This window comes from Eriocheir sinensis, chromosome 2 (assembly GCF_024679095.1).
Source record: "Eriocheir sinensis breed Jianghai 21 chromosome 2, ASM2467909v1, whole genome shotgun sequence".
Lineage (NCBI taxonomy): Eukaryota > Metazoa > Arthropoda > Malacostraca > Decapoda > Varunidae > Eriocheir > Eriocheir sinensis.
The window spans coordinates 611,321-637,356 of record NC_066510.1 but is presented as its reverse complement, the minus strand read 5'-3'; the positions used below and the strand labels follow the sequence as shown (position 1 = coordinate 637,356).

Genomic DNA, 26,036 nt, shown 5'->3' with positions numbered 1-26,036 from the left:
GCGCAGCCCACACAGTGTTCAGGCTGCTGAACTGGAGCCACAGGCCACTTAAGGCCTCTTCCAGGGAATCTTCTGTGAGTATCTGTGAGTGATCGTATTGTCACATGTTCAATCCCGGCCAACAGCGCGTGGGGGAAGGGAACACTCCTTTTACCCTAGTGGTGCGTTATGTCATTTCCTATCCATCCCCCCTCAGCGTCAATCACCTGCTGGATACGTGAGGGAAGAGAGTCAACCATCTTTGAACACATGTCGGGTGTTCGTCTGATACTCTCCCAGACATCATACGAATGCCTGGTTATCTGCTTTGGTCTTCTCTGCTACCTCCCAGTCACCCTTCATACTGCCCCATATATTTTCAATTGGACTGATATCGCAGCCCTTAGGGGGCCAGTCAAGGAGATGAATTTCTGTATGGAGTGAAAACTAATTCCTGACTATTGCATTATTATTAGTAGGTGATCTATCCTGGACGAAATAAATGGGAAGGGGCTCCACAATTGCGCAAGTCCGCACACTAGGTAAAAGGAAGTCTCTAGAATATTAATATATTCATACGAATTCATATTCCCCTCAGTTGTCACTAGTTCACCATACCACATCCACCCATGCATGGCTTGGCTGACCCTGCCTGACCTATCAACTGAACATATATTGTTGCCATTATATCGTTCCCCAGAGCGTCGCCTACAGTGCCGCCCTGCAGTTGATACAGACGAAAAGCTGAATTCGTCAGTGAAAATAACTGAACGCCAGAAGTCCACGTTCTCTGCAGCATAAGTCTGGGCAAACCGTATCCTTTCTGCCTTGTATTCGGGAGACAAAGTTTTTTTTAGCTGGGACACGGGAAGGAAGACCAGCGTTCAGCAGTCGTGTGCGGGTGGTTCGTGCGCTGCACCGCAAATTCAGCTCCCTGCGATATCAACATAATTAAATAATTTTCTGATGATCGTTAATGGGTTTAATTAAAGCAAAGCAGCATTTTGATTTTAGATTAAAACTAATCAGGTATTATTTACATCTTGAAATAAATGTTTTACTGACAGGTCTGCAAAATGCTTTAACAATTGTAGACCCTCACTGCTGTCAGATGTCACAACTGACCGACACGTAAACATGCATTACCTTACGTTATTTAACTATTAGTCACATTCATTTGCAAAACAAATATCGTAGAAAAGATACATCTGATACTACCATGCAAACTACAGATACCACTAATTACAACCATCACCATATAGCTATTACTGTAATTTTCTGTGAAAATTGGCATAGTTCTTTAAAAAAAAACATTAATGACAAAGTAATTTAACTTTCAGATTTACTCGGGATCCTATTGAACATGTTCCATTACATTTAGATACAATAAATGTGTCCCGAAGATTCACATACAACACATGCTAATGCCATACCGTCTTAATTAATGTCAGCAAGGTTTTGAATGGTGCTTCGGCTGCTGCGTCACTGAGCCTAGCATCCTGTTCCATCGTTGTAATGCGTGGACGGCCTGATCGTGGTCTGGTTTTGATATGACCTTCCTCTTCATACCGTCGAATCCAATTTGTCACAGTGTTCCTACACAACCCCAACTCTCGGTTTATCTGACTAATTGACTGATTGGCCTGATAACGACCGCTTAGCAATCCCCTTTGCAAAAGCACCTCAGATTTATTGGCCTGAGCCTGTGGTCCGCGTCCACGTTCTCGTATTTCTGCCATATCTGGGGAAATGTATGGGGGATAATCACCGGAATTAAATACCAACATTTGCCATATCATATAATAAAATGACACTTCTACAGCAACTGTCGAAAGAAAGGTGACCAAACGATCAAACAAAGCAATGGGTGAGGAACAACACTGAAATGTTGTGGTTATTATAGTCACAGGTATCTTAGTGCGCGTCCACACTGTTGCTCAAACATCTATTGTGACACTTTTTTAAATGACGTTATTATTTACTAGTGGACACATTACGTTTGCCACAAAATTAATTACTTGGTGCAATGTATTCATCATAATACAAATGCTGCCTATACACATGCTGAATTAAGTGATATTATTTAATAATGAAAGCATTAACAAAAACAATGATCAATACATATGGTCATTTACCCTTGGTGTATTGCTTGGTGTTTGTCAGGCACGAGAGTAATGTGTGAGCAAATCCTGCCAAACGTCATTACCGCGGCAACTGCTTTGTTACGATAAAGTTATCCAAAGGACACTCACACGACTGTTAGGTGATTTGGAGGTTTTAATGGTAACTAATGGTTTCGTTAGATTTGGCTCAGTTGGTTCAAACTGTTTAACATCTTTTGTGTTGGTAATGATAATGGCTGTAATACAGGATTTACGATAAGGTCATGCATGTTCAGTCAATCGTGTGCTCTTACATTATTATCCAACACATGAGCGTTGCCCTTTTTTATACCTCCGCCAGAGCCTGTAACAATACTGTATTTTAACTTCATATTCACAATACAACATAAATGGTTCCCACACCTAATTTATTATATATAACTACAAACAACTCGTTAACTCGTCCACCAAGGAGCGGCCACGTAGAGAGGGGTGAGGATAATCAACTTCTTCGAATGCACTGCACAGTATTGGCTGTGGCTTCCACCACCACCTGCGCATGGACAATAGTCCATGCGCAGGTGGCTGTACGTTGCTCGGCCTTTGTGCCACCACACTCATGACGTACGAGTACACCACCCGACCTCTGTAGGTTGAAGTCTGTTATTGTTTTCGGATCTCAGTTTACTATGTTATACTCCATTCTCAAGTGAATGAAGTTTATCAAACCGTAATAGGTTTTACTCTAAGAATTAGATCGCATTATATATTCCAAACCTCCCTACTGCTAAATGATAACCATTTGTGTTTACCTTGCAGCTCTTTTTACATAAAACATTAATATCGGGTTTGAATTTGACGGTTCTTCCTGCACAGCTATACCATTGTGCGGCCACCCGACGGATCCTTCGGTACGTGGCTAGCGAACGGCACGGCTACAGGGATGGTGGGTATGGTGGGCAGACGGGTAAGTCTATGCTACACACACACACACACACACACACACACACACACACAGATAACACCTCTCTTTGTAAGAGAAATATTACATACACACACACACACACACCCATATATATATATATATATATATACATATATATATATATATCTATATCTATATATATATATATATATATAGATATAGATATATATATATATATATATATATATATATTTGCCTGAAAAGCTTATGCTTATATAAAGGCTGGCCTCTAACAATACATACAACATAATTATGTAACTGTACCTAATAGGCTATTAATAAATGTTTCAAATGTTTCAAATATATATATATATATATATATATATATATATATATATATATATATATATATATATATATTTTTTTTTTTAACAACAAAGGAGGCAGCTCAAGGGCACACACAAAAAAGAAAACAATAATAAAAAAAGCCCGCTACTCGCTGCTCCTAAAAAAGAAACAAAAGAGGTGTCCAAAAGCAAGGTCAAATTCGGGAGGAGAGATGTCCTGATACCCTCCTCTTGAAAGAGTTCAAGTCGTAGGCAGGAGGAAATACAGATAAAGGAAGATTTTTCCAGAGTTTACCAGCGTGAGGGATGAAAGAGTGAAGATGCTGGTTAACTCTTGCATAAGGGGTTTGGACAGTATAGGGATGAGCGAGTAGAAAGTCGTGTGCAGCGGGGCCGCGGGAGAGGGGGAGGCATGCACTTAGCAAGTTCAGAAGAGCAGTCAGCGTGGAAATATCGATAGAAGATAGAAAGAGAGGCAACATTTCGACGGAATTTGAGAGGTAGAAGACTATCAATATGAGGAGGAGAGCTGATGAGACGAAGAGCCTTAGCCTCCACTCCGTCCAGAAGAGCTGTGTGAGTGGAGCCCCCCAACACATGAGATGCATACTCCATACGAGGGCGGACAAGGCCCCTGTATATGGACAGTAACTGTGCGGGGGAGAAGAACTGGCGGAGACGGTACAGAACGCCCAGCCTCGAGGAAGCTGATTTAGTAAGAGATGAGATATGAAGTTTCCAGTTGAGATTTTGAGTTAAGGATAGACCGAGGATGTTTAGTGTTGAGGAAGGTGATAGCTGGGTGTTGTCAAAGAATAGGGGATAGTTGTTTGGAAGATTGTGTCGAGTGGATAGGTGGAGAAACTGTGTTTTTGAGGCGTTGAAGGACACCAGGTTCCTCTTGCCCCAATCGGAAATAATAGTAAGGTCTGAGGCTAAGCGTTCTGCAGCCTCCAGCCTTGAGTCATTAATTTCCTGTAGGGTGGGTCTTCTATCAAAAGAAGTTGAGTAATGCAGAGTGGAATCATCGGCGTAGGAATGGATAGGACAGTTCGTTTTGGAAAGAAGATCATCAATGAACAACAGAAATAGAGTGGGAGATAGGACAGAACCCTGTGGAACACCACTGTTAATAGGTTTAGGGGAAGAACAGTGACCGTCTACCACAGCAGAAATAGAACGGTCAGAAAGGAAACTGGAGATAAAGGTACAGTGAGAAGGATGGAAGCCGTAGGAGGGTAGTTTGGAAAGCAAAGATTTGTGCCAGACCCTATCAAAAGCTTTTGATATGTCCAGCGCAATAGCAAAGGTTTCACCGAAACGATTAAGAGAGGATGACCAAGAGTCAGTTAAGAAGGCTAGGAGATCACCAGTAGAACGCCCCTTACGAAACCCATACTGGCGATTAGATAGAAGGTCAGAAGTGGAAAGGTGCTTTTGAATCTTCCGGTTAAGGATTGATTCAAAAGCTTTAGATAGACAAGAAAGTAAAGCTATAGGACGGTAGTTTGAGGGATTGGAACGGTCACCCTTCTTAGGCACAGGCTGTATGAAGGCATACTTCCAGCAGGAACGAAACGTAGATGTTGACAGGCAGAGGCGAAAGAGTTTGACCAGGCAGGGTGACAGCACGGAGGCACAGTTTTTAAGAACAATTGGAGGCATTCCATCAGGTCCATAAGCCTTCTGAGGATTGAGGACAGAGAGAACATAGAAAACATCATTTTGAAGAATCTTTATAACAGGCATAAAGGAGTTAGAGGGGGGATGAGTAGGAGGAATATGCCCAGAATCGTCCACAGTGGAGTTTTTAGAAAAAGTTTGAAAGAAGAGTTCAGCCTTAGAGATAGATGAGACGGCAGTGTTTCCGGCAGGACTGAGGAGTGGAGGGAAAGATGAAGAAGTGAAGTTGGAAGAGATGTTTTTGGCTAGATGCCAGAAGTCACGGGAAGAGTTAGAGAAAGATAGGTTTTGGCATTTTCTATTAATGAAAGAGTTTTTGGTTAGTCGGAGAATAGATTTGGCACGATTCCGGGCTGAAATGTAAAGTTCATAATTAGCATTAGTTTGAAGGCTCTGGTACCTTTTGTGAGCTGCCTCTCTATCATTGACAGCACGAGAACAAGCGTGATTAAACCAAGGCTTTTTAGCCTGAGGAGTAGAGAAAGAACGAGGAATGTATGCCTCCATTCCAGAGACAATCACCTCTGTGATGCGCTGAGCACACACAGAGGGGTCTTTATCCTGGAAGCAATAATCATTCCACGGGAAATCGGAAAAGTACATCCTCAGGTCGTCCCACCGAGCTGAAGCAAAATGCCAGAAGCATCGCCTCTTCGGTGGGTCCAGAGGGTGTACAGGAGCGATAGGACAGGATGCAGAAATAAGATTGTGATCGGAGGAGCCCAACGGAGAGAACAGTTTGACAGAATAAGCAGAAAGGTTAGAGGTAAGGAAGAGGTCTAGAATGTTGGGCCGGTCTCCAAGACGGTCGGGAATACGTGTAGGGTGCTGAACCAACTGCTTTAGGTCGTTGAGGATAGCAAAGTTGTAGGCTTGTTCACCAGGATGGTAGGTGAAAGAGGATGAAAGCCAAAGCTGGTGGTGAACATTGAAATCTCCTAGGATGGAGATTTCAGCGAAGGGAGAGTGGGTCAAGATGTGCTCCACTTTAGAGTTCAAATAGTCAAAGAATTTTACATAGTTAGTAGAGTTAGGTGAGAGATAAACAGCACAGACGTATTTAGTAATAGAATGACAATAAAGTCTTAGCCAGACGGTAGAAAATTCAGAAGAGTCAAGGTTGTGGGCACGAGAGCAAGTGATGTCGTTGCGCACGTATGCGCAACATCCAGCTTTGGATTGAAATTTAGGATAGAGATAGTAGGAGGGAACAGAGTAGAGATTGCTGTCAGTAGCCTCAGAAACCTGTGTTTCGGTAAGGAAGAGAAGGTGAGGTTTAGAGGAGGAGAGATGATGTTCCACAGAATGAAAATTAGAACGAAGACCGCGAATGTTGCAGAAATTGAGAAGAAAGAGGTTCGAGGAGTGATCAAGACACCTTTCGGGTCGGCAGCCAGAAGGGGAGTCCTCCCTGGGGGAATTTGTGGTCAGCCCCCCAGGCGGGGACTCCGAGGCTTGATGTAGGTGCGCCATTTTGAAATTTTAATTTTGGGAAAAGCTGTATATGTTGTGTGAATGTAGTGTGGTGTGGACAGAGAGAGGATCTGTCTTTAGAGAGCATGCTGAACTACTCTCCGGTGTTGGTGAGACAATAGGGAAACGGTTAGTGAGGACATGGGAAGGGTCTTTGGAGGGCTTCAGCTCCCTTCTCACCTCCCATATATACCTCACCGGGAGTGGCTTGCGCCCGTTCGGTAGGTGTCTTCCTACCTACTCTAGCCAATATATATATATATATATATATATATATATATATATATATATATATATATATATATATATATATATATATATATATGTGTGTGTGTGTGTGTGTGTGTATATACATATATATATATATATATATATATATATATATATATATATATATATATATATATATATATATATATATATATATATAGCTCATAAGTTTCTTCTTCTTGTTCTTCCATTTCACCGATCTCTTGCCCACCCATTACCCCGGCTAGCCTCGCTTCTGTTATGCCTCTTTCATCACCTTCCTCCAAATTTTCTTCGTTTGACAGTGTCATGATCTGGGCTTCCTCCTCCTCCTCCTTCTCTTCCTCCTCCTCCTCTACCCCTGTAGAATTATCGGGATGACCGTAAGACCGTGACTCCAAGGTGCTAATGTAGTATCTTTTGTCCTCAACTACAGATATCCTTCTCTTGGGATATTTTACTGTACTCATTCGTCCATTGCCCACTGTGAATCCCTGATAGCCAAAGGTAAATGTTTGCTTCTGGAATAGGACGTCTTTGTATCGCTGATGAGCATTTTTTTTCTTTATGAGCTTTGGAACGCTCTCACCTGAACTCAACCGGTCACCGTCTGCCAAGAGGATGGAGTAGCACTTTGGTCTTACACCTACAAATTCTGAGATGGTTCTTTCCCTTACTTCAGACTTGGGAAATCCGAGCTTCCCTTTGTTGTCTGTGTTGTACAAGGAATGTGAGGAGCTAAAGTTACTTGTGTCTATATAGCTTTTAAAGGGTTCCTACGAGTACTCTGTTAATAAATCAGGAGTTTCAATTTCTGTTATTAAGGAATCAGTGTCACAATACACTAGTTTCGCCCGATCCCCGTAATGAGCCTTCATGATATTGTAAAAGAAATCATATAGTCGCAGCTTGGACAGCTCTAGGATGTAGTAGCCAATGTAGTTTGGATGATTCACCTGTGAATATTTCTTATGGCGAACTACAACTACATGACCATCATTGAGGGGTACAACACGTTTAAAGTAAGGACTTCGGACCAGTTTCAAAAACTTTTCGCGGTTGGTGACAATATCTATGTCTTCACTTTATTTGGCCGCGTTCATCAGGAATCGACCAAAAATGCTGTTTGAAATACACTTGATTGCAGTTTTCTTGATAGGGCAAGTAGCACTTTTGCGGGCTTCTATGTTATCCTGAATGAAGTCCGCAAGAAAGTGCTTTTGCTTATACATATAAATAGCATGCACTTTTTAACAACCCGGCCTAGTTGAATAAGCAGTTTAAGGAGGGACAGAGCAAACAGCATTTTCTCCTGAGCAACATGTGTTTCAATCAGTTTTATGTTCTTACACAGTACTGGACGGTTTTCTTCTTCATATCATTCGTGTGCGGCTGACGATATATCTCTATTGATGATACTGTGTCTTCTGATGGTCAGTGGGAGGTCATCCGTTTTCTCAATGACTTCACGTGAGACAGCCTCAGTATCGCACAGAATGAGGTATCCAAAATCGCCATCGGTTGCTTGATTGACCTAGACCCCCGCTCAAAAACCATTGCATTTATGTCTCATCTAGTTTTCTCATATCCCCACATGGCAACTTCTCTTGCATTACAATGGGATAAAGACTGTTGAAGTCAAGATATGAAAGGAAAGTGTTTCTATCATGTTTTGGATTAAACTGAGGGTTTGTGTAGATGTTATTGGCGCGTACAAAACGACGCACAACACTTGTGTAGCCCCCATGCACATTTGTTTGAATGCAATGATATATGTCTGGGCTACTAAGCACCTCTAATTCCTGCTGTGTTTTTAGCAGAAGGGAGTCATAGGCAAATCCTGGCAGGCTAACATAATTTACAATATCCAACCTCCACTGGGTTTTCAAAATACCTCACCACTCTAGGAAGACATCACATAGAAGGCCAACATCCACTTTTACATAAAGCAACAAATAGTCCTTTAGGCTCTGACACCCACCTACTTTCCAAACATTCTGAGCATGTTTATAATCACTTTCGGAAAGTTCTGCTTCTTGAAGCGAATTGAAAAAATCTTCGCGGGATGGAAGACGTGTTTCAGAAAATCGTTCCGTCGAATCCATATAGTCATAACAAAAAACCTGCTTTCCCTTGATCAATAATGGTAACGCAGGTGCTGGCACATCTTTCAACATCTGTTGTGTGTATATGGGTTCGTTTCCATTGCTGATGAATTGGTTCGCTAAAGCCGCGAGTGAACCAGACATAAAGACATACGCGTCAATAAATCTCAAGTCATTTATGATGACTTCATGGTATTTGTGAACTGAATGTTTTGGTCTTAGTTTGATTTTCAAGCCAGGTAGCGTTAATTCACGCGGGATTAACGACATGTCGTAATCCGCATTATGTGCAATGAGAGTGAGCTGCAATTTGTGATTTTTCATTTGAAGGTTACATCTATTACAATAAGGCCCAATGTAATTGTTTCCTGATTTTTCATGGTCATGATGTTTTACTCCTTTACCTTTTAAAACCCGTATTTACAGAGAAGACAGTGACTTTGTTCATTGTGACGTGCCGTATCTTCATCGGTCATATTGATTTTATTGTAGCCTTTAGAAAATTTTAACTTCTTCCAGGAGTGTGGGTTCAGCTAATGTAAGTTCGTTCTATATTCAAAACAGTGTGAGTTCAGCTAATGTAAGTTCGTTCTATATTCAAAACAGTGTGAGTTCAGCTAATGTAAGTTCGTTCTTTATACAAAACAGTGTGACTTCAGCTAATGTAAGTTCGTTCTACGATCAAAACAGTGTGAGTTCAGCTAATGTAAGTTCGTTCTATATACAAAACAGTGTGGGTTCAGCTATTGTAAGTTCGTTCTATATTCAAAACAGTGTGAGTTCAGCTAATGTAAGTTCGTTCTATACAAAACAGTGTGAGTTCAGCTAATGTAAGTTCGTTCTATATACAAAACAGTGTGAGTTCAGCTAATGTTAGTTAGACAGCAGGACCAGATGTTTTGTAGGAAGGGAGCGAGGCGGAGGCATGTAGTTTTTCCTGGACGTAGAATTGAGCATGTAGCTGAGAAAGTTGACGACTTAGTCGTCACAACCTCAGAGGAGACAGTGTTTGTTTACCTGATCGGAACAAACAATGTAGTTAAAGGTATGTCAGAGGAGGTTCTAGACAAGTACAGGCAGTTTGTCGGGAAGTTGAGGGACAGCAAGCGGCGTTCAGTTGTATGTGGATTGCTCTCTCGGCATGATGTTAGTTCCCTCATTCTCAGTAGAATGCTTGGGATTAACGAACGTGTCAGGGATCTGTGTAGTCGTGAGGGAGTCATGTTTGTGGACGTCTGGGATAATTTTATTCATGACAGGAGCTTGTTTGCTAACGATGGACTTCACCTAAATTGTGTAGGCAAGGCGAGGCTGGGCCGAGTGTTGGATGAGGAAGTTTTGAAAGAGTTAAAGAAAAGTCAGGTGCAGCGGGAACGAGGTGTGGAAACTTCCGGCTTGGCTGGGAGTGGGAGGAGTCTTCAGTCAGACGGTGAGGTCCACAGAGGTAGGAGTGTCAGGTCTCAGGTGAGGGGGGAACTAGAGGTGTGTACTGCTGAGGAGGACGTCAGGTCGTTGGACCCCCAGGTGGGGGATACTGAGGTAGCGGTCAGGTCAACAGCCACACAGGTGAGGGGCAATGAGGTAGCGGTCAGGTCGCCAGACCCCCAGGTGGGGGATACTGATGTAGCGGTCAGGTTAACAGCCACACGGGTGGGTGGTGAGGTAGAGGTAGTTGTAGATAATCAGGTCTGAAGCACTATTCCAGTGAATCGACAGTTGATATATGGCGCACACTCGGCGAATAAATTAAACATCTTTTATGTAAATGCCCGTACCATTATTCAGAAGCGTAGCCACTTGATAATTCACGCAATTACTGAAAAACCCGACTTCATTTTGATCACAGAAACATGGCTAAATACGCCTGACAAGCATCAGTTAAGTGAAGTAGCTATCAATGGTTACAACGCTTTTGCTAAGTGTCGTCTACACAAAAAAGGTGGAGGTGTAATAATATATGCTAAAAGTAATTTAGAAGTCATTCAGCTTAACACAACCGAAACAGAGGCTTATGATTCATTGTATGTACAAGCGACGATCCTTTATGAAAAGTATGTTCTGGGCGTAATTTACCGACCTCCTAAATCAAATGAAGACATTGATGGAAATCTCTACGCAGAGATAAATAAGATTATCAGAAACAGAAATGCAGTAATATGCGACGACTTCAATAACCCCACTGTTAACTGGTCTGCACTATCTGCCGACTGGGAAGGAACTAGATTATTTAATTTTGCGCAAGATACATTTCTTTATCAAACAGTTACCGCGCCGACGCGAGGAAATAACATTCTGGATTTAGTCTTCACGACCGACAACCATCTCATAACCGCGTGTGAGGTAGGCGAGCTATTTGCAACCAGTGACCACAACATAATCAGATGCGTTTTAAATATTGAAACAAAAGCACGAGCAAACTCACTCTTAATACCTAATTATAGTAGAGCAAATTTTATGGACCTAAAAAGAGAATTGGCTTCATTAAATTGGAATCATTTGCTCAACAATGTCAGCGTTCAAGAAACGTATAATCGTTTTACTGCATAAATCACTGCGAGTGTAAATAAATTCATTCCACTCAAGCCACGAAGGACTGATACGTAATCAAAAACCGTTGTGGATGAACAATTACCTACAAAAAATCATCGTCGAAAAAAGAAAACTGTATAAGAAATATAAACTGTCACATAATTCACAGGATCATACTAATTACATCTATGTCAAGAGAGAGTGCGAAAGGAAAATCAGAAAACAGAAACGAGAATATGAGATGAAAATATCACTTGATGCTAAGAAAAATCCCAGGTTATTTTTCAGTTACATAAGAAACAAAAAAACTTTAAAATAATATCGGCCCACTCCTATTAAGTGACAATACGATTAGTGATGATAAAGGCATGGCGCCGGTCCTAAATTCAACCTTTAGTAGCGTGTTTACAAAAGAGAACATGACATCGATTCCAGCCCCGAAGAAAAATTTTCAAGGCCCTGAAGAACATAAGCTTGCATTGACCGACATTGATATCAGCAAAGTGCGTGCGTACCTGCAGAAAATAGATCCAAATAAATCTCCGGGCCCCGACAATTTATCTCCTCGCGTGTTGAAAGAATGTAGTCAACAGCTAGAATTACCCATAACATTAATATTCAACGAGTCATTAGCACAGGCCAGTGTGCCTCTCGAGTGGAAAAAGGCCAATATTACCCCGATCTTTAAAGAAGGAGATAAAAAACAAGCCAGTAATTATCGTCCTATCAGCCTTACGTCTGTCCTAATTAAACTATTCGAAAAAATGATCAGGGATAAAATGATCACTTTCCTTGAAACAAATGATTTGATAACTGATAGTCAGCACGGATTTCGTAGTAATCGGTCTTGCCTTACCAACCTATTAACTTTTTTCAACGATGTTTATTCATGTTGGGACGCCCGAAGCCCATAAGACGTAATTTACCTAGATTTTCAGAAAGCGTTTGATAAAGTTCCTCACGTTAGACTTATTTCTAAACTGCGTTCCCGCGGTATTAACGACCATCTATGTGCGTGGATTCATGACTGGCTCACCGACAGAGAACAGCGTGTAGTTCTTAATGGTGAAGCATCGGATTGGCAACCCGTCACCAGTGGCGTGCCCCAAGGTTCGGTCCTGGGGCCAACACTATTCATAATTTACGTGAACGACTTAGAAACTGATATTCTATCAAAAGTAGCCAAATTCGCCGACGACACCAAATTAGGAGGTACGGTAATGAACAGTGAAAGTTGCGAAAAGATTCAATCAGACTTAATAAGACTTGCCGACTGGAGCGAAAAATGGCAAATGAGTTTTAACGTAGATAAATGTAAAGTAATGCACATAGGTGAAAAAAATCCTAACTTTAAATATCAGATTCAAGGACATGAGCTCAGTGAAGTAAAACAAGAAAAGGATCTTGGTGTCATCATCAGTAACACTCTTAAAATGAGTGATCAATGTTCTGCAGCGAGTAAAAAAGCCAATATGATGTTAGGACTAATTTCAAGAAACTTTGATTATATGATTATATTATCGAACTTATGAAGAGATTGTATTTAGCATTTGTAAGACCACACCTAGAATACGCCGTTCAGTTCTGGTCACCGAACTATATCAAGGATCAAGTTTTGCTAGAAAGGATACAGCGACGAGCAACCAAACAAATTCCAGCGCTCCGAAACTTGCCATATGACGAGCGTTTAAAGCGTTTAGATATGTTTTGCCTAAAAAAGCGAAGGATAAGAGGGGACTTAACTGAAGTGTTCAAAATCCTTAATGGATTCGACAATATTAACCCAGATAAGTCTATTTCAGAGAGACACTAACACAATAACACGCAGCAACGGTATGAAGTTAAAAGGATACCGATGTAACACATTGGTGCGCAAAAGTTTTTTCAATAATAGAGTCGTCGATCACTGGAATAGACTCCCACCGTCAGTTGTTAGCGCACAGAGTATCAATATCTTCAAGTCTTCATTGGATAAGTACTTCAGGGATATAAGATTATACTGACCCTTCTTCGTATGTTTTCAGACAGATTGCAGCAAGACGTCAACCTAAATTCATATTATTCTCCCCCACAACCTAGATTGCAAGTAGCGTAAGTTAACAATAGAGTAAAGCAACAGTTAATGTCCGCATGACAGGTGGAGTGAGGTGTGGGTGCAGTAAGGTGACAGGTTACTGGTGCCGTGCCTAGTACCGCCGGTAAAACGAGGATCAAGCCTCCACCTGTGCCCCTGAAACTACACCTTACCCATCGTGAGTATTTGGGGGGATCCTGAGGCTGCCCTGTGTAGGCCACTCGTCCTCTCCCATTCTCCTTGTGTTTCTGTGTTCTTATGTTCTTATGTAATGAAGTCATTTTCCCCCACAGCTTAGGTTACCAGTGGTGTAAGTTAAGGGTAGTAATTTCCTCTTACTTCTCTCTTTACTGTAAAATTTCCATGTCCCTTTCTTCCTTAAAGGTACATGGTGTTCTCTTCTAACTATTTCCTGCCGGCACGTTGCCGGAGGGAGAGGTGGGTGGGGAGGAGCCTTCATCTTTTCTGTCCTGTCCTACCACACGTAGATTACTAGTAGTAGCGGTAGTAAACAGACACCCTCGCCATAGACCGATAGGTCTTCTGGTGTCTGTTCTTCGTATGTATTCCTATGTATAATGTAAGTTCGTTTTATATACAAAACAGTGTGAGTTCAGCTAATGTAAGTTCGTTCTATATACAAAACAGTGTGAGTTCAGCTAATGTAAGTTCGTTCTATATACAAAACAGTGTGGGTTCATCTAATGTAAGTTCGTTCTATATTCAAAACAGTGCGAGTTCAGCTAATGTAAGTTCGTTCTATATACAAAACAGTGTGAGTTCAGCTAATGTAAGTTCGTTCTATATACAAAACAGTGTGGGTTCAGCTAATGTAAGTTCGTTCTATATTCAAAACAGTGCGAGCTCAGCTAATGTAAGTTCGTTCTATATACAAAACTGTGTGAGTTCAGCTAATGTAAGTTCGTTCTATATACAAAACAGTGTGGGTTCAGCTAATGTAAGTTCGTTCTATATTCAAAACAGTGCGAGTTCAGCTAATGTAAGTTCGTTCTATATACAAAACAGTGTGGGTTCAGCTAATGTAAGTTCGTTCTATATTCAAAACAGTGTGAGTTCAGCTAATGTAAGTTCATTCTATATTCAAAACAGTGTGAGTTCAGCTAATGCAAGTTCGTTCTATATTCAAAGCAGTGCGAGTTCTTTCAGTATGACTTCCTTCTATATATAAAACGTGCTCTTGTTGACATCAGGTCACAGTAAGAGGTGGCGCGTGTGAGGGTACGCGGCGCGGGCTGTAGTATATTACCTGGCGATCCGGAGGCAATGATTGGAGGTATTGCCGGGAGGTGAACGCCTGGGTGGATATAGACGGCCCGTTGATAAGGGTGCTGGTGGTGGTGATGGTGTTGGTGGTAGTGGTAGTACTTTTATATGGAACCGTAGCCTTAGTCGTAGTAGAAGTATAAGAAGTATCAGTAGTAGTAGTAGTAGTCGTAGTCGTAGTCGTAGTCGTAGTCGTAGTAGTAGTAGTAGTAGTAGTAGTAGTAGTAATAGTCGTAGTAGTAACAGTAGTAGCAGCAGCATTAATAGAAGTAGCAGGAATGGTAGTAGTATCTAGAAGGAGGAGGAATTGCAGTAGTAGTAGTAGTTGTAGCAAGGGCCGTAACAATAATATACATTTAGGCGATAACATAATATATATAATGATAATTCGTGACTCCAAAATAAAAATAAAAATAAAAGGTTAAATTATAATATTACCTCTAGCGTTACATGAGTGTCTTTTAAACTTTCATCCTTAATACCTCTCGCTGGTGACGTAGATAGCAAGCTCGAAGAAACATAGACAAATAAAATAAATAACCACGTCGTAATGAGCTTGAAAAAGTGGACGAACACTCGAACAGTAAATAAGAAAAACAAACAAGTGGAAAAAAAAATAAAAAATGACAAATACATAAATACAACGAAACGCACTGTAATAAAAAACGGAAAATTACAATGAATACAACCTTACCATGCTTGACTACATAGACGTCCGAGAAAATAATAATAAAAAAAAAAAATAATAGGAAAATAATCAAGTAATGTCATATAGCAAAAAACAATACAGTGAAACTCAATACATCGAAGACGGAAAATTACACTGAATACAACCTTACCATGTTTGAAAAAGACAGACAACCGAGAAATAAGAAGACCCCTTGGTCCTGTCTTTTATTTCCAGAGCTCACCGCAGATTTCTCAAGAATCAGAGGGGAATGGGAACATACACACACACACACACACACACACACACGTACCCACCCACCCACACACACGCACGCACGCACACACACATGCGCATGATCCTTTTTCACTTTATGCCTTTTCCCTCGTCTCTTCCGTACCACTTTCCCTCTCACATCGCTCTCTCTCTCCCTTCTCTTCGCTGGCTCACTGAGGTATTTCTGGGTTGCCTTCGTTTTGAGCGCTATCTTGATCTAGGGAAAAACGTAAACTCGATGCGGGAACGTCTAAGGTCATATAGCACCGAAGAGCAGGCAGAAAATATAAAGAAATGTAAGTTGAGAAAAGAAATAAGAATAAAGAAGTTAAGAAATGAGATATAAGAGATTAATTAATGCAAAATCAGAAAAAAAAGGCTTGGTGCTGCAGTGTTTAGGGTCAGATGGCACCAAATAACCGGAGTAACAAAAAATATATATACAAGTTGAGGAAAGAAATAAGAAGAAACAAGTTGAGAAATGAGAAGATAATGATACAATACACCTAGCAAAAACTTAAATAATTTATCGAGTCTTACGTTCAATGGTGATTTTTTATTTTATTTTCGGTATCATAATAATTTTTCAGTGATTTTGTGTGTGTGTGTGTGTGTGTGTGTGTGTGTGTGTGTGTGTGTGTGTGTGTGTGTGTGCGTGTGTGTGTATGCGTGTGCGTGTGTGTGTGTATGCGTGTGCGTGTATGCGTGTGCGTGTGTGCGCATGCATGTGTGTTCCTCAGGTCAGTCCTTAATGACCTGAGGTTTATTGTAATGACTTGAATCATTAAGACTCCAATAGGCGTGGCCTCAGATACATGGAGATGTCATCGATCCATTTTTTCCGCGATTTTATCTCGTATGGCCAGATGTGTGTGTGTGTGTGTGTGTGTGTGTGTGTGTGTGTGTGTGTGTGTGTGTGTGTGTGTGTGTGTGTATGCGCGCCTATGGGAAGAGGGAGGGAAAGAAAGAGAAGACGCCGGGAACAGGTGCGCGGGACATATTCCAGTGTGTGTGTGCACGTGTGTGTGTATACAACAAGAACAACAACAACAATAGCAATTACCCTGACTTTGTGTATGCCCCCACTTCCGTCACCCCCACGCTGACCGCCCTCTGACCGTCCTACCCCCACTCCCGTCACCCCCCCGCTGACCGTCCTACCCCCACTCCCGTCACCCCCCCGCTGACCACCCTTTCTTCTGTCACCTCCCCCCTCTGACCGTCCTACCCCCGCTCCCGTCACCCCCCCCCCCCCCGCTCCAGTACCCCCCGTTTCCGTACGCTAGCCCGAGAAGGGGGGGGGGGGGTAGGGCATGTGAAAAAGTGAAAGATTTTTGGGTGGTAGGGGGAGGTCCAGCTACCCCCTCTTCCGTCACCCCACCCCCCCCCGCTGACCCCCCAACCCCCACTTCCGTCACTCTCCCGCTGAGGTTACCCCCACTTCCGTACATTTGTTACTACTGCGAGGCCTTCAAAGGTCCATGAAGTCGTTCAACGCGACCGTTGCTGCTGGGGTGGAAGAGTGTAGTAAAGATAGGCTTTACACCAAGTAGCTGATGTAGTTCTGACATCAAGTTAGAGGTGAACTGAGTACCTCTGTCTTATAACACTTCCCGAGGAATACCAACACGGGAAAAGATGGAAAGTAGGGCTTCAGCCACAGATATAGAATCAATATCCTTTAGGGGTACTGCTTCCGGAAAACCCGTAGCAAAATCAATCAGAGTTAGGATATACCTGTGACCATCTGAAGACTGAGATGACAAGGGACCCACCAAATCAATGGCAACCCTGTAAAATGGTTCCGTAATTACTGGCACCGGCTTCAAAGGAGCCGGGCGAACCCTTCCCTTAGGAGAAAACCGCTGGCACTTGTCACAGGAACGGAAAAATGTTCTTATATCCACTCCCATTCCTGGCCAGAAGAAATGTTCTAGGATTTTCATCTCAGTCTTCCTGTGGGAGAAGTGGCCGGCGTGAGGGCTCTCATGGGCAAGAGATAGTATGATCTGGCGACAGTCACGAGGGATAACCAGTGTTAGCTTCCCTACCTTATCAGGTCTACTAGACGTTAGACACGCGGTACAGAAGACCGTCAATCATAATGAACTGTAAGGTGGAGCCATTCCTAACTTGGTCAATAACAGCAGAATCAGCCTTACCCCTTACCTTACCAAGCCTCGGAGTCCCCGCCTGGGGGGGGGGACCACAAATTCCCCCAGGGAGGACTCCCCTTCTGGCTGCCGACCCGAGAGGTGTCTTGATAACTCCTCGAACCTCTTTCTTCTCAATTTCTGCAACATTCGCGGTCTTCGCTCTAATTTTCATTCTGTGGAACATCATCTCTCCTCCTCTAAACCTCACCTTCTCTTCCTTACCGAAACACAGGTTTCTGAGGCTACTGACAGCAATCTCTACTCTGTTCCCTCCTACTATCTCTATCCTAAATTTCAATCCAAAGCTGGATGTTGCGCCTACGTGCGCAACGACATCACTTGCTCTCGTGCCCACGACCTTGACTCTTCTGAATTTTCCACCATCTGGTTAAGACTTCACTGTCATTCTGTTACTAAATACATCTGTGCTGTTTATCTCTCACCTAACTCTACCAACTATGTAAAATTCTTTGACTATTTGAATTCTAAAGTGGAGCACATCTTGACCCACTCTCCCTTCGCTGAAATCTCCATCCTAGGAGATTTCAATGTTCACCACCAGCTTTGGCTTTCATCCTCTTTCACTGACCATCCTGGTGAACAAGCCTACAACTTTGCTATCCTCAACGACCTAGAGCAGTTGGTCCAGCACCTTACACGTATTCCTGACCGTCTTGGAGATCGGCCCAACATTCTAGACCTCTTCCTTACCTCAAACCCTTCTGCTTATTCTGTCAAACTGTTCTCTCCGTTGGGCTCCTCCGATCACAATCTTATTTCTGCATCCTGTCCTATCGCTCCTGTACACCCTCTGGACCCACCGAAGAGGCGATGCTTCTGGCATTTTGCTTCAGCTCGGTGGGACGACCTGAGGATGTACTTTTCCATTTCCCGTGGAATGATTATTGCTTCCAGGATAGAGACCCTCTGTGTGTGCTCAGCGCATCACAGAGGTGATTGTCTCTGGAATGGAGGCATACATTCCTCGTTCTTTCTACTCCTCACGCTAAAGAGCCTTGGTTTAATCACGCTTGTTCTCGTGCTGTCAATGATAGAGAGGTAGCTCACAAAAGATACCAGAGCCTTCAAACTAATGCTAATTATGAACTTTACATTTCTGCCCGAAATCGTGCCAAATCTATTCTCCGACTAACCAAAAATTCTTTCATTAATAGAAAATGTCAAAACCTTGCTTTCTCTAACTCTTCCCGTGACTTCTGGCATCTAGCCAAAGACATCTCCTCCAACTTCACTTCTTCATCTTTCCCTCCACTCCTCAGTCCTGACGGCAACACTGCCGTCTCATCTATCTCTAAGGCTGAACTCTTCTCTCAAACTTTTTCTAAAAACTCCACTCTGGACGATTCTGGGCATATTCCTCCTACTCATCCCCCCTCTGACTCCTTTATGCCTGTTATAAAGATTCTTCAAAATGATGTTTTATGCCCTCTCTGGCCTCAATCCTCAGAAGGCTTATGGACCTGATGGAGTGCCTCCTATTGTCCTTAAAACTGTGCCTCCGTGCTGTCACCCTGCCTGGTCAAACTCTTTCGCCTCTGCCTGTCAACATCTACCTTTCCTTCTTGCTGGAGGTATGCCTTCATACAGCCTGTACCTAAGAAGGGTGACCGCTCCAATCCCTCAAACTACCGTCCTATTGCTTTACTTTCTTGTCTATCTAAAGCTTTTGAATCAATCCTTAACCGGAAGATTAAAAGCACCTTTCCACTTCTGACCTTCTATCTGATCGCCAGTATGGGTTCCGCAAGGGCGTTCTACTGGTGATCTCCTAGCCTTCTTAACTGACTCTTGGTCATCCTCTCTTAGCCGTTTCGGTGAAACTTTTGCTATTGCGCTGGACATATCAAAAGCTTTTGATAGGGTCTGGCACAAATCTTTGCTTTCTAAACTACCCTCCTACGGTTTCTATCCTTCTCTCTGTACCTTTATCTCCAGTTTCCTTTCTGACCGTTCTATTTCTGCCGTGGTAGACGGTCACTGTTCTTCCCCTAAATCTATTAACATTGGTGTCCCACAGGGTTCTGTCCTATCTCCCACTCTTTTTCTGTTGTTCATTGATGATCTTCTTTCCAAAACGAACTGTCCTATCCATTCCTACGCCGATGATTCCACTCTGCATTATTCAACTTCTTTTAATAGAAGACCCACCCTTCAGGAACTTAACGACTCAAGGCTGGAGGCTGCAGAACGCTTAGCCTCAGACCTTACTATTATTTCCGATTGGGGCAAGAAGAACCTGGTGTCATTCAACGCCTCAAAAACACAGTTTCTCCACCTATCCACTCGACACAATCTTCCAAACAACTATCCCCTATTCTTTGACAACACCCAGCTATCACCTTCCTCAACACTAAACATCCTCGGTCTATCCTTAACTCAAAATCTCAACTGGAAACTTCATATCTCATCTCTTACTAAATCAGCTTCCTCGAGGCTGGGCGTTCTGTACCGTCTCCGCCAGTTCTTCACCCCTGCACAGTTGCTGTCCATATACAGGGGCCTTGTCCGCCCTCGTATGGAGTATGCATCTCATGTGTGGGGGGGCTCCACTCACACTGCTCTTCTGGACAGAGTGGAGGCAAAGGCTCTTCGTCTCATCAGCTCTCCTCCTCATACTGATTGTCTTCTACCTCTTAAATTCCGCCGCAATGTTGCCTCTCTTTCTATCTTCTATCGATATTTCCACGCTGACTGCTCTTCTGAACTTGCTAACTGCATGCCTCCCCCCCTCCCGCGGCCCCGCTGCACTCGACTTTCTACTCATGCTCATCCCTATACTGTCCAAACCCCTTATGCAAGAGTTAACCAGCATCTTCACTCTTTCATCCCTCACGCTGGTAAACTCTGGAACAATCTTCCTTCATCTGTATTTCCTCCTGCCTACGACTTGAACTCTTTCAAGAGGAGGGTATCAGGACACCTCTCCTCCCGAAACTGACCTATCTTTCGGCCACCTCTTTGGATTCTTTTTAGGAGCAGCGAGTAGCGGGCTTTTTTTTATTAATGTTTACTTTTTTGTGCCCTTGAGCTGTCTCCTTTGCTGTAAAAAAAAAAAAAAAAAAAAAAGCTATCTCTTTGAGAGAAGTACACGACACCTGTAACTGTCCGAACTCATCAGGAGTGATAGACAATGGCTGCAAGGCTGGTAGGGCAAGGGGGTGTAGACGCTTCATTCTACTGGAGCGTGTTGATACAGCATGTACCTGTGCAGAACTGGTATGTTTGGCAGGATGTTCATCAATGGTAGCGACAGGTGCAACAGGTGGCTCAGGCTCGTCAGCAGTGCAGGCATCCTCTGGTGGAATCTGACATACAGAAGAAGTGCAAGGAGGCCGTGGAACACTTTCTAGAACAGCAGGCTGGATGTCCGGAAGTTATCAGAATCATTTGGGGCTTTTACCTCTGTAACATTTCCAATTAAGGCAGTAGCAAACTTAATAGGGGCCCGGACTACGTCCGTCTATCCAGTATAATATGGACATCTAAGATAACAACGCAATACCAGGAACTCATCGACACGCCCCAAATAATCTGCGACATGAGCTACTTGACAGTTACTAACATCAGCGTCAGGCAGGGCCTCCTCAGAGACGATGATACATGAACAACCAGTATCTCTGATAATGGAGGAAGTCCAGGCACCATTAATAGTGCCGGAAGCTCTGTAATTAGGAACACCAGGATCCCCCAACAGAAACCTATCTTGTGTGGCTGAGCAGCGGTGCCGTCCTTGAACGCTCTGGGGTTCTTTGGGCATCGAGGCCGAATATGTCCCTCTTCTCCACAATTGTGACACCATATAGCCGACGAGCTGCCTTTGGCGGGAGTAGCCTGAGAAGGTTGTGCTTTAGATAAGGAGGAAGATGGCTTAGAGGGTTTCTTACTAAAGAGATGGCCAAATTGTGGCTTGGAGTATACATTTTGAGCAGACGCCCAATTGTCAGCAAGCTGTACAGCGGCCAACAGAGTAGTTGGTAGACGTTCCTTCACAAAGAGACGCAAATCTGTGTTGAGGGACGATAGGAATTCATCAAGTAACATGAAGTCTTTGAGAGAGTCATAATCATCGGTAACATTCGATGTCTCTAACCAGGCCTGAAATAGTCTAGTTAAATGAAATAGTCTAGTTAAATGAGTAGAGAACAGCTGGTAACTTTCCCCACTCCTAATTTTAGCACTGCGAAACTCCGACCGATAACCGTCTGGAGTCTTATGGAACCCGGTGAGGAGTGGTTTCTTAAGGAGGGGATATGAACTTGTAGTTTCAGGTGATAGAGAAATATATATATCAGCAGCCTTACCAGTAAGCAAACTACCAAGTCTTACTGCATAAGTATCAGAAGGTACTTTAAGCAAATCAGCAACTCTCTCAAACCGTACCAGATAAGAAGCAATATCTTCTTCTTTATACTGAGGTAAACGGGGCTTACTTACATTTTCTTCGTGAGACACTGCCTGAGGAGTAGATGAACCCAGAGTATATACAGAGAGGTATTCCATCCGCGCATCCCAGGTCACGTGACTGTGACTCATGTGAGCCTCAGGTCGGTGCGAGGCTGGGGCTCATTCACTCAGTCTAACCTTGACATCAGCTCGTTGCGCACGCGCCGCGCCCCAGTTCCCCAAGCCGCAATCTGACCTCGCCCGCAACCTTGAGACCAGATTTTTTTTTCGCCTTAAAATGCCCAATAGTTGTGCTGTGCGCTGCTGCCATAACACGAAAAAGAGGACGAAAGGATGTATAAGGTTTTTCCGTTTCCCGAGAGATGAGAAACTGAGAAAAAGATGGATTTTGTTGTGTGACAGAGACTCCAATTTCAATGCAAGTAATGCAATGGTGTGCTCCATCCACTTTCTTCCAAGTGACTACAACCATAGTCTACTGAACACGCACCGTCTACTTGGAAAAGAACTACCAAGAAATATAAGAATACTCAAGGAAGATGCAGTTCCTTCCATCAATTTGTGTGAAGGTAAGCTTATTTCGTATTTTTTTATTTCTACATGATATTTGTCTCATTACTTGCATGTGCTACACCTTGTAATAGGTCAAAGCGCTCCAGTTTCTGGGGTTGAGCTAGGTTATGTTAGGTTAGGTTCTTATTAAATTGAATCATGGATTTTATTTCAGCATATGTTGAGTTTTAAAGTCTAGAATATAGAAGAATATTTATTTATTTAAGGCGCCAAGATTCTCCAATAGGCGCCTTGGATCTGTCTATATATCTAACAAACTATCTATATATCATAATACAAAAGTTTAGAAGTAGTGAGTGTAGAGTCAAGCTGTAGTCAGGATGGAGTGAGAGGAGTATGGAAATCCCTAGAGGGTCAGAACCCCTCCTGCAGCTTAGGAGCACGTGCAACCAGCGTCAGGTCTCAGTCAGGTCAAGGAAAATGGCTGTCCTTCATTCTTCTTCTTTATTACTATTATTATTATTATTATTATTATTATTATTATTATTATTATCTCTCTCTCTCTCTCTCTCTCTCTCTCTCTCTCTCTCTCTCTCTCTCTCTCTCTCTCTCTCTCTCTCTTCTGTGTGTATGTGTGTGCTATGGATCCAATGGCTTGAACCTAAAATTACAGGGCGGTTAAATTTTCTTAATTTCACTTTTCAAGTGTTAGCCACCCTTGGAAAAACCCTGGATACGGCACTGTAGTTATTATCATTATTATTATTACTATTATAGTTATTATTGCTGTTATTATTATAATTATAATAAAAATAATAATGGTAATAATAACAATAATAATAATAATAATTTATTACTATTACTACTATCTTTCATTATTATTATGGTCATCATTATCATAATTATATATATTTTGCATTGTATTGCAGATGACATTACAACAAGTGAAGCTGATAACCCTCCTGACGGGGAAGCAGACAGGTGTCCTGGTGAAAAGGTCAAATTTCCCCGGCTTGGTGTACAACCGTCTCACTCACCTACTGCACAAGCTAAATCAAGTAAGTACCATTTATGATTCCATTTCCCCCACCCACCTTCTCTCCCCCACCCACCTTCTCTCTCTCTCTCTCTCTCTCTCTCTCTCTCTCTCTCTCTCTCTCTCTCTCTCTCTCTCTCTCTCTCTCTCTCTCTCCACTTCCAAATCTTTTAAATCATGCCCCTGCGGTTGCAGCAACCATATATTCTAAACACAGGCAACTTGTACTATATTTTACTATTATCATGAACATTTATATGCCTGTTATTATTTCACCTCATTTTTACTATTTTACTTTTCGTTGCAGGTATCCTGACAGCACGTGAGGTTGACGACCTAAGTGACAGTAAAGCAGACTTGTTTTCATCACCCAGCCTCCCTACAGAAATGGAAACCTCTTGCCACCAACAATCATAGAGGATTATCAAGACACCATACGTAAGCTTCAAGAAGAAAATTTGACTCTTAAACAACAGCTACAAAAGCAACAAGGCAAAGAAAGTGCAGTAAATGCAAAGATTAAAGAAATTTTCAGCCCTATGTTTACTAACACTCAGTTAAATGCATTGATAACCGGACAACCAGTGAGGAAAATGGTCAGAGGAAGATATAGCTTCTGCATTCTATATGAATAGTTTAAGTCCAAAATTTTATGAATTTCTAAGAACAAAGAAGGGTTTTCCATTGCCATGCAAATCGACATTAAACCTAAAAGCAAATACATTTCCATGTGAACCTGGCATTTTAGATTCAGTTTTATCAATTCTTAAAGTAACTTCGGAGTCACTCACTGAACTGGAAAAACTTGCAGTAATATCCCTTGATGAAATGGCAATTAAAGAAGAGTGGTGCTATGACAAAGGCAAAGACATACTTTATAAACCACATCAAAAGGTAACAGTTGTCATGCTCCATGGACTGATAGACAAATGGAAACAACCTATTTATTATGATTTTGATACAAAAAACATGGCGGAAATTTTGATGGATATAATAAAGAAGGTTGAGAAGGCTGGCTATCCTGTTGTTGCGCTTGTACATGATTTGGGGCCAGCCAATTTGAAATTGTGGAAGGCATGGGGTATAGACCCAATAGGAACAAAAAAAATATCTATTGAGAATCCATGCGCTGCTGACCGGCAAATATATGTTTTTGCTGATGTGCCACACTTGTTGAAGTTGATCAGAAATAATTTCATAGATTTGAATGTGGTTGGCCAGCAAAGGCAGAGAGTGAAACATGCTGCTCATCTCCTGTCAGAATCCTGCTCCAACTCCATAACCTATCTTGGAGAAAGAGGTCTCCTAAAGACTAAAAATTGGAGAGAAACTGCCGAGTTTATTAAGGCTGTCGATGAATGGTTTGACACCATGAATTCTCATGGCAAGTGTACAAAAAAGCAATCACGATTAGCTTTTGGAATCCATCTTGATGCTCAAATAACCATCTTGAATAATATGATTGACCTGATGATTAGCATGAAAGTTAATTCGCGCAGAGGGGGATTCTTTGCCTTTCAGAAAGGAGTCATTCTTTCCTCGGAGTCACTTAAAGGACTTTATTGTATGATCAAGGATTTATTTGGGGTTGATTATGTACTGACTAGGAGATTAAATCAAGACTCATTGGAACATTTCTTTGGCTGTATAAGGCAAATGACTAGCACATACGATCATCCTAATGCTGTCAATTTTAAATACAGAATTAGGAAATTGCTGCTCGGGAAAGGTGTTCACCTTATGCCAAAAAAGACAAATACTGTTAATGCAGAAGAAATTGACTGTTCTTCAAGTAACGCACGTAATCAAGTAATCCTGAAGAACAATGAGGAAAAATCCGATAGTGACAGATTTAGACAGAGAACTCAGCATAACAAGTAGAATTTTCAAAGATATGGAAATTCAGGAGATAGGCATGGACATTTCTGAATGGAAAGATGATGATTTAGAAATAAGCAAGGAAAACACATTATGGTCAGTTATAGAAGATGAAGCCTTGCTATACGTAGGAGGGTATGTTGTTAAAAAGTTTCAATTTAAATATCCTCATCTTGGCCAGAAATTGTCAGAAAACACGAAATGTAACAGTACATGGATAGAAAAACATAACTGAGGAGAACTACATACTCCGTCCGCTGAGTTTTCTTCCCAGTTAGCAATGATGCGAAGAGCATTTATTGCTGTACATGGGAGTGGTCTCCAGGAGGGAAGAG

General features: G+C 42.2%; 1 protein-coding gene across 1 annotated transcript in view; it reads left to right on the top strand.

Annotated features, from left to right (window-relative positions):
* The window catches only part of LOC126998055 (uncharacterized), a 154,810-nt gene that overhangs the window by 34,444 nt on the left and 94,330 nt on the right, over nt 1-26,036 (top strand). Inside the window, exon 6 of the mRNA XM_050859381.1 lies at nt 2,958-3,048. Within this exon, the coding sequence (XP_050715338.1) occupies nt 2,958-3,048 (91 nt within the window). The remainder of the gene's footprint in view (nt 1-2,957; nt 3,049-26,036) is intronic.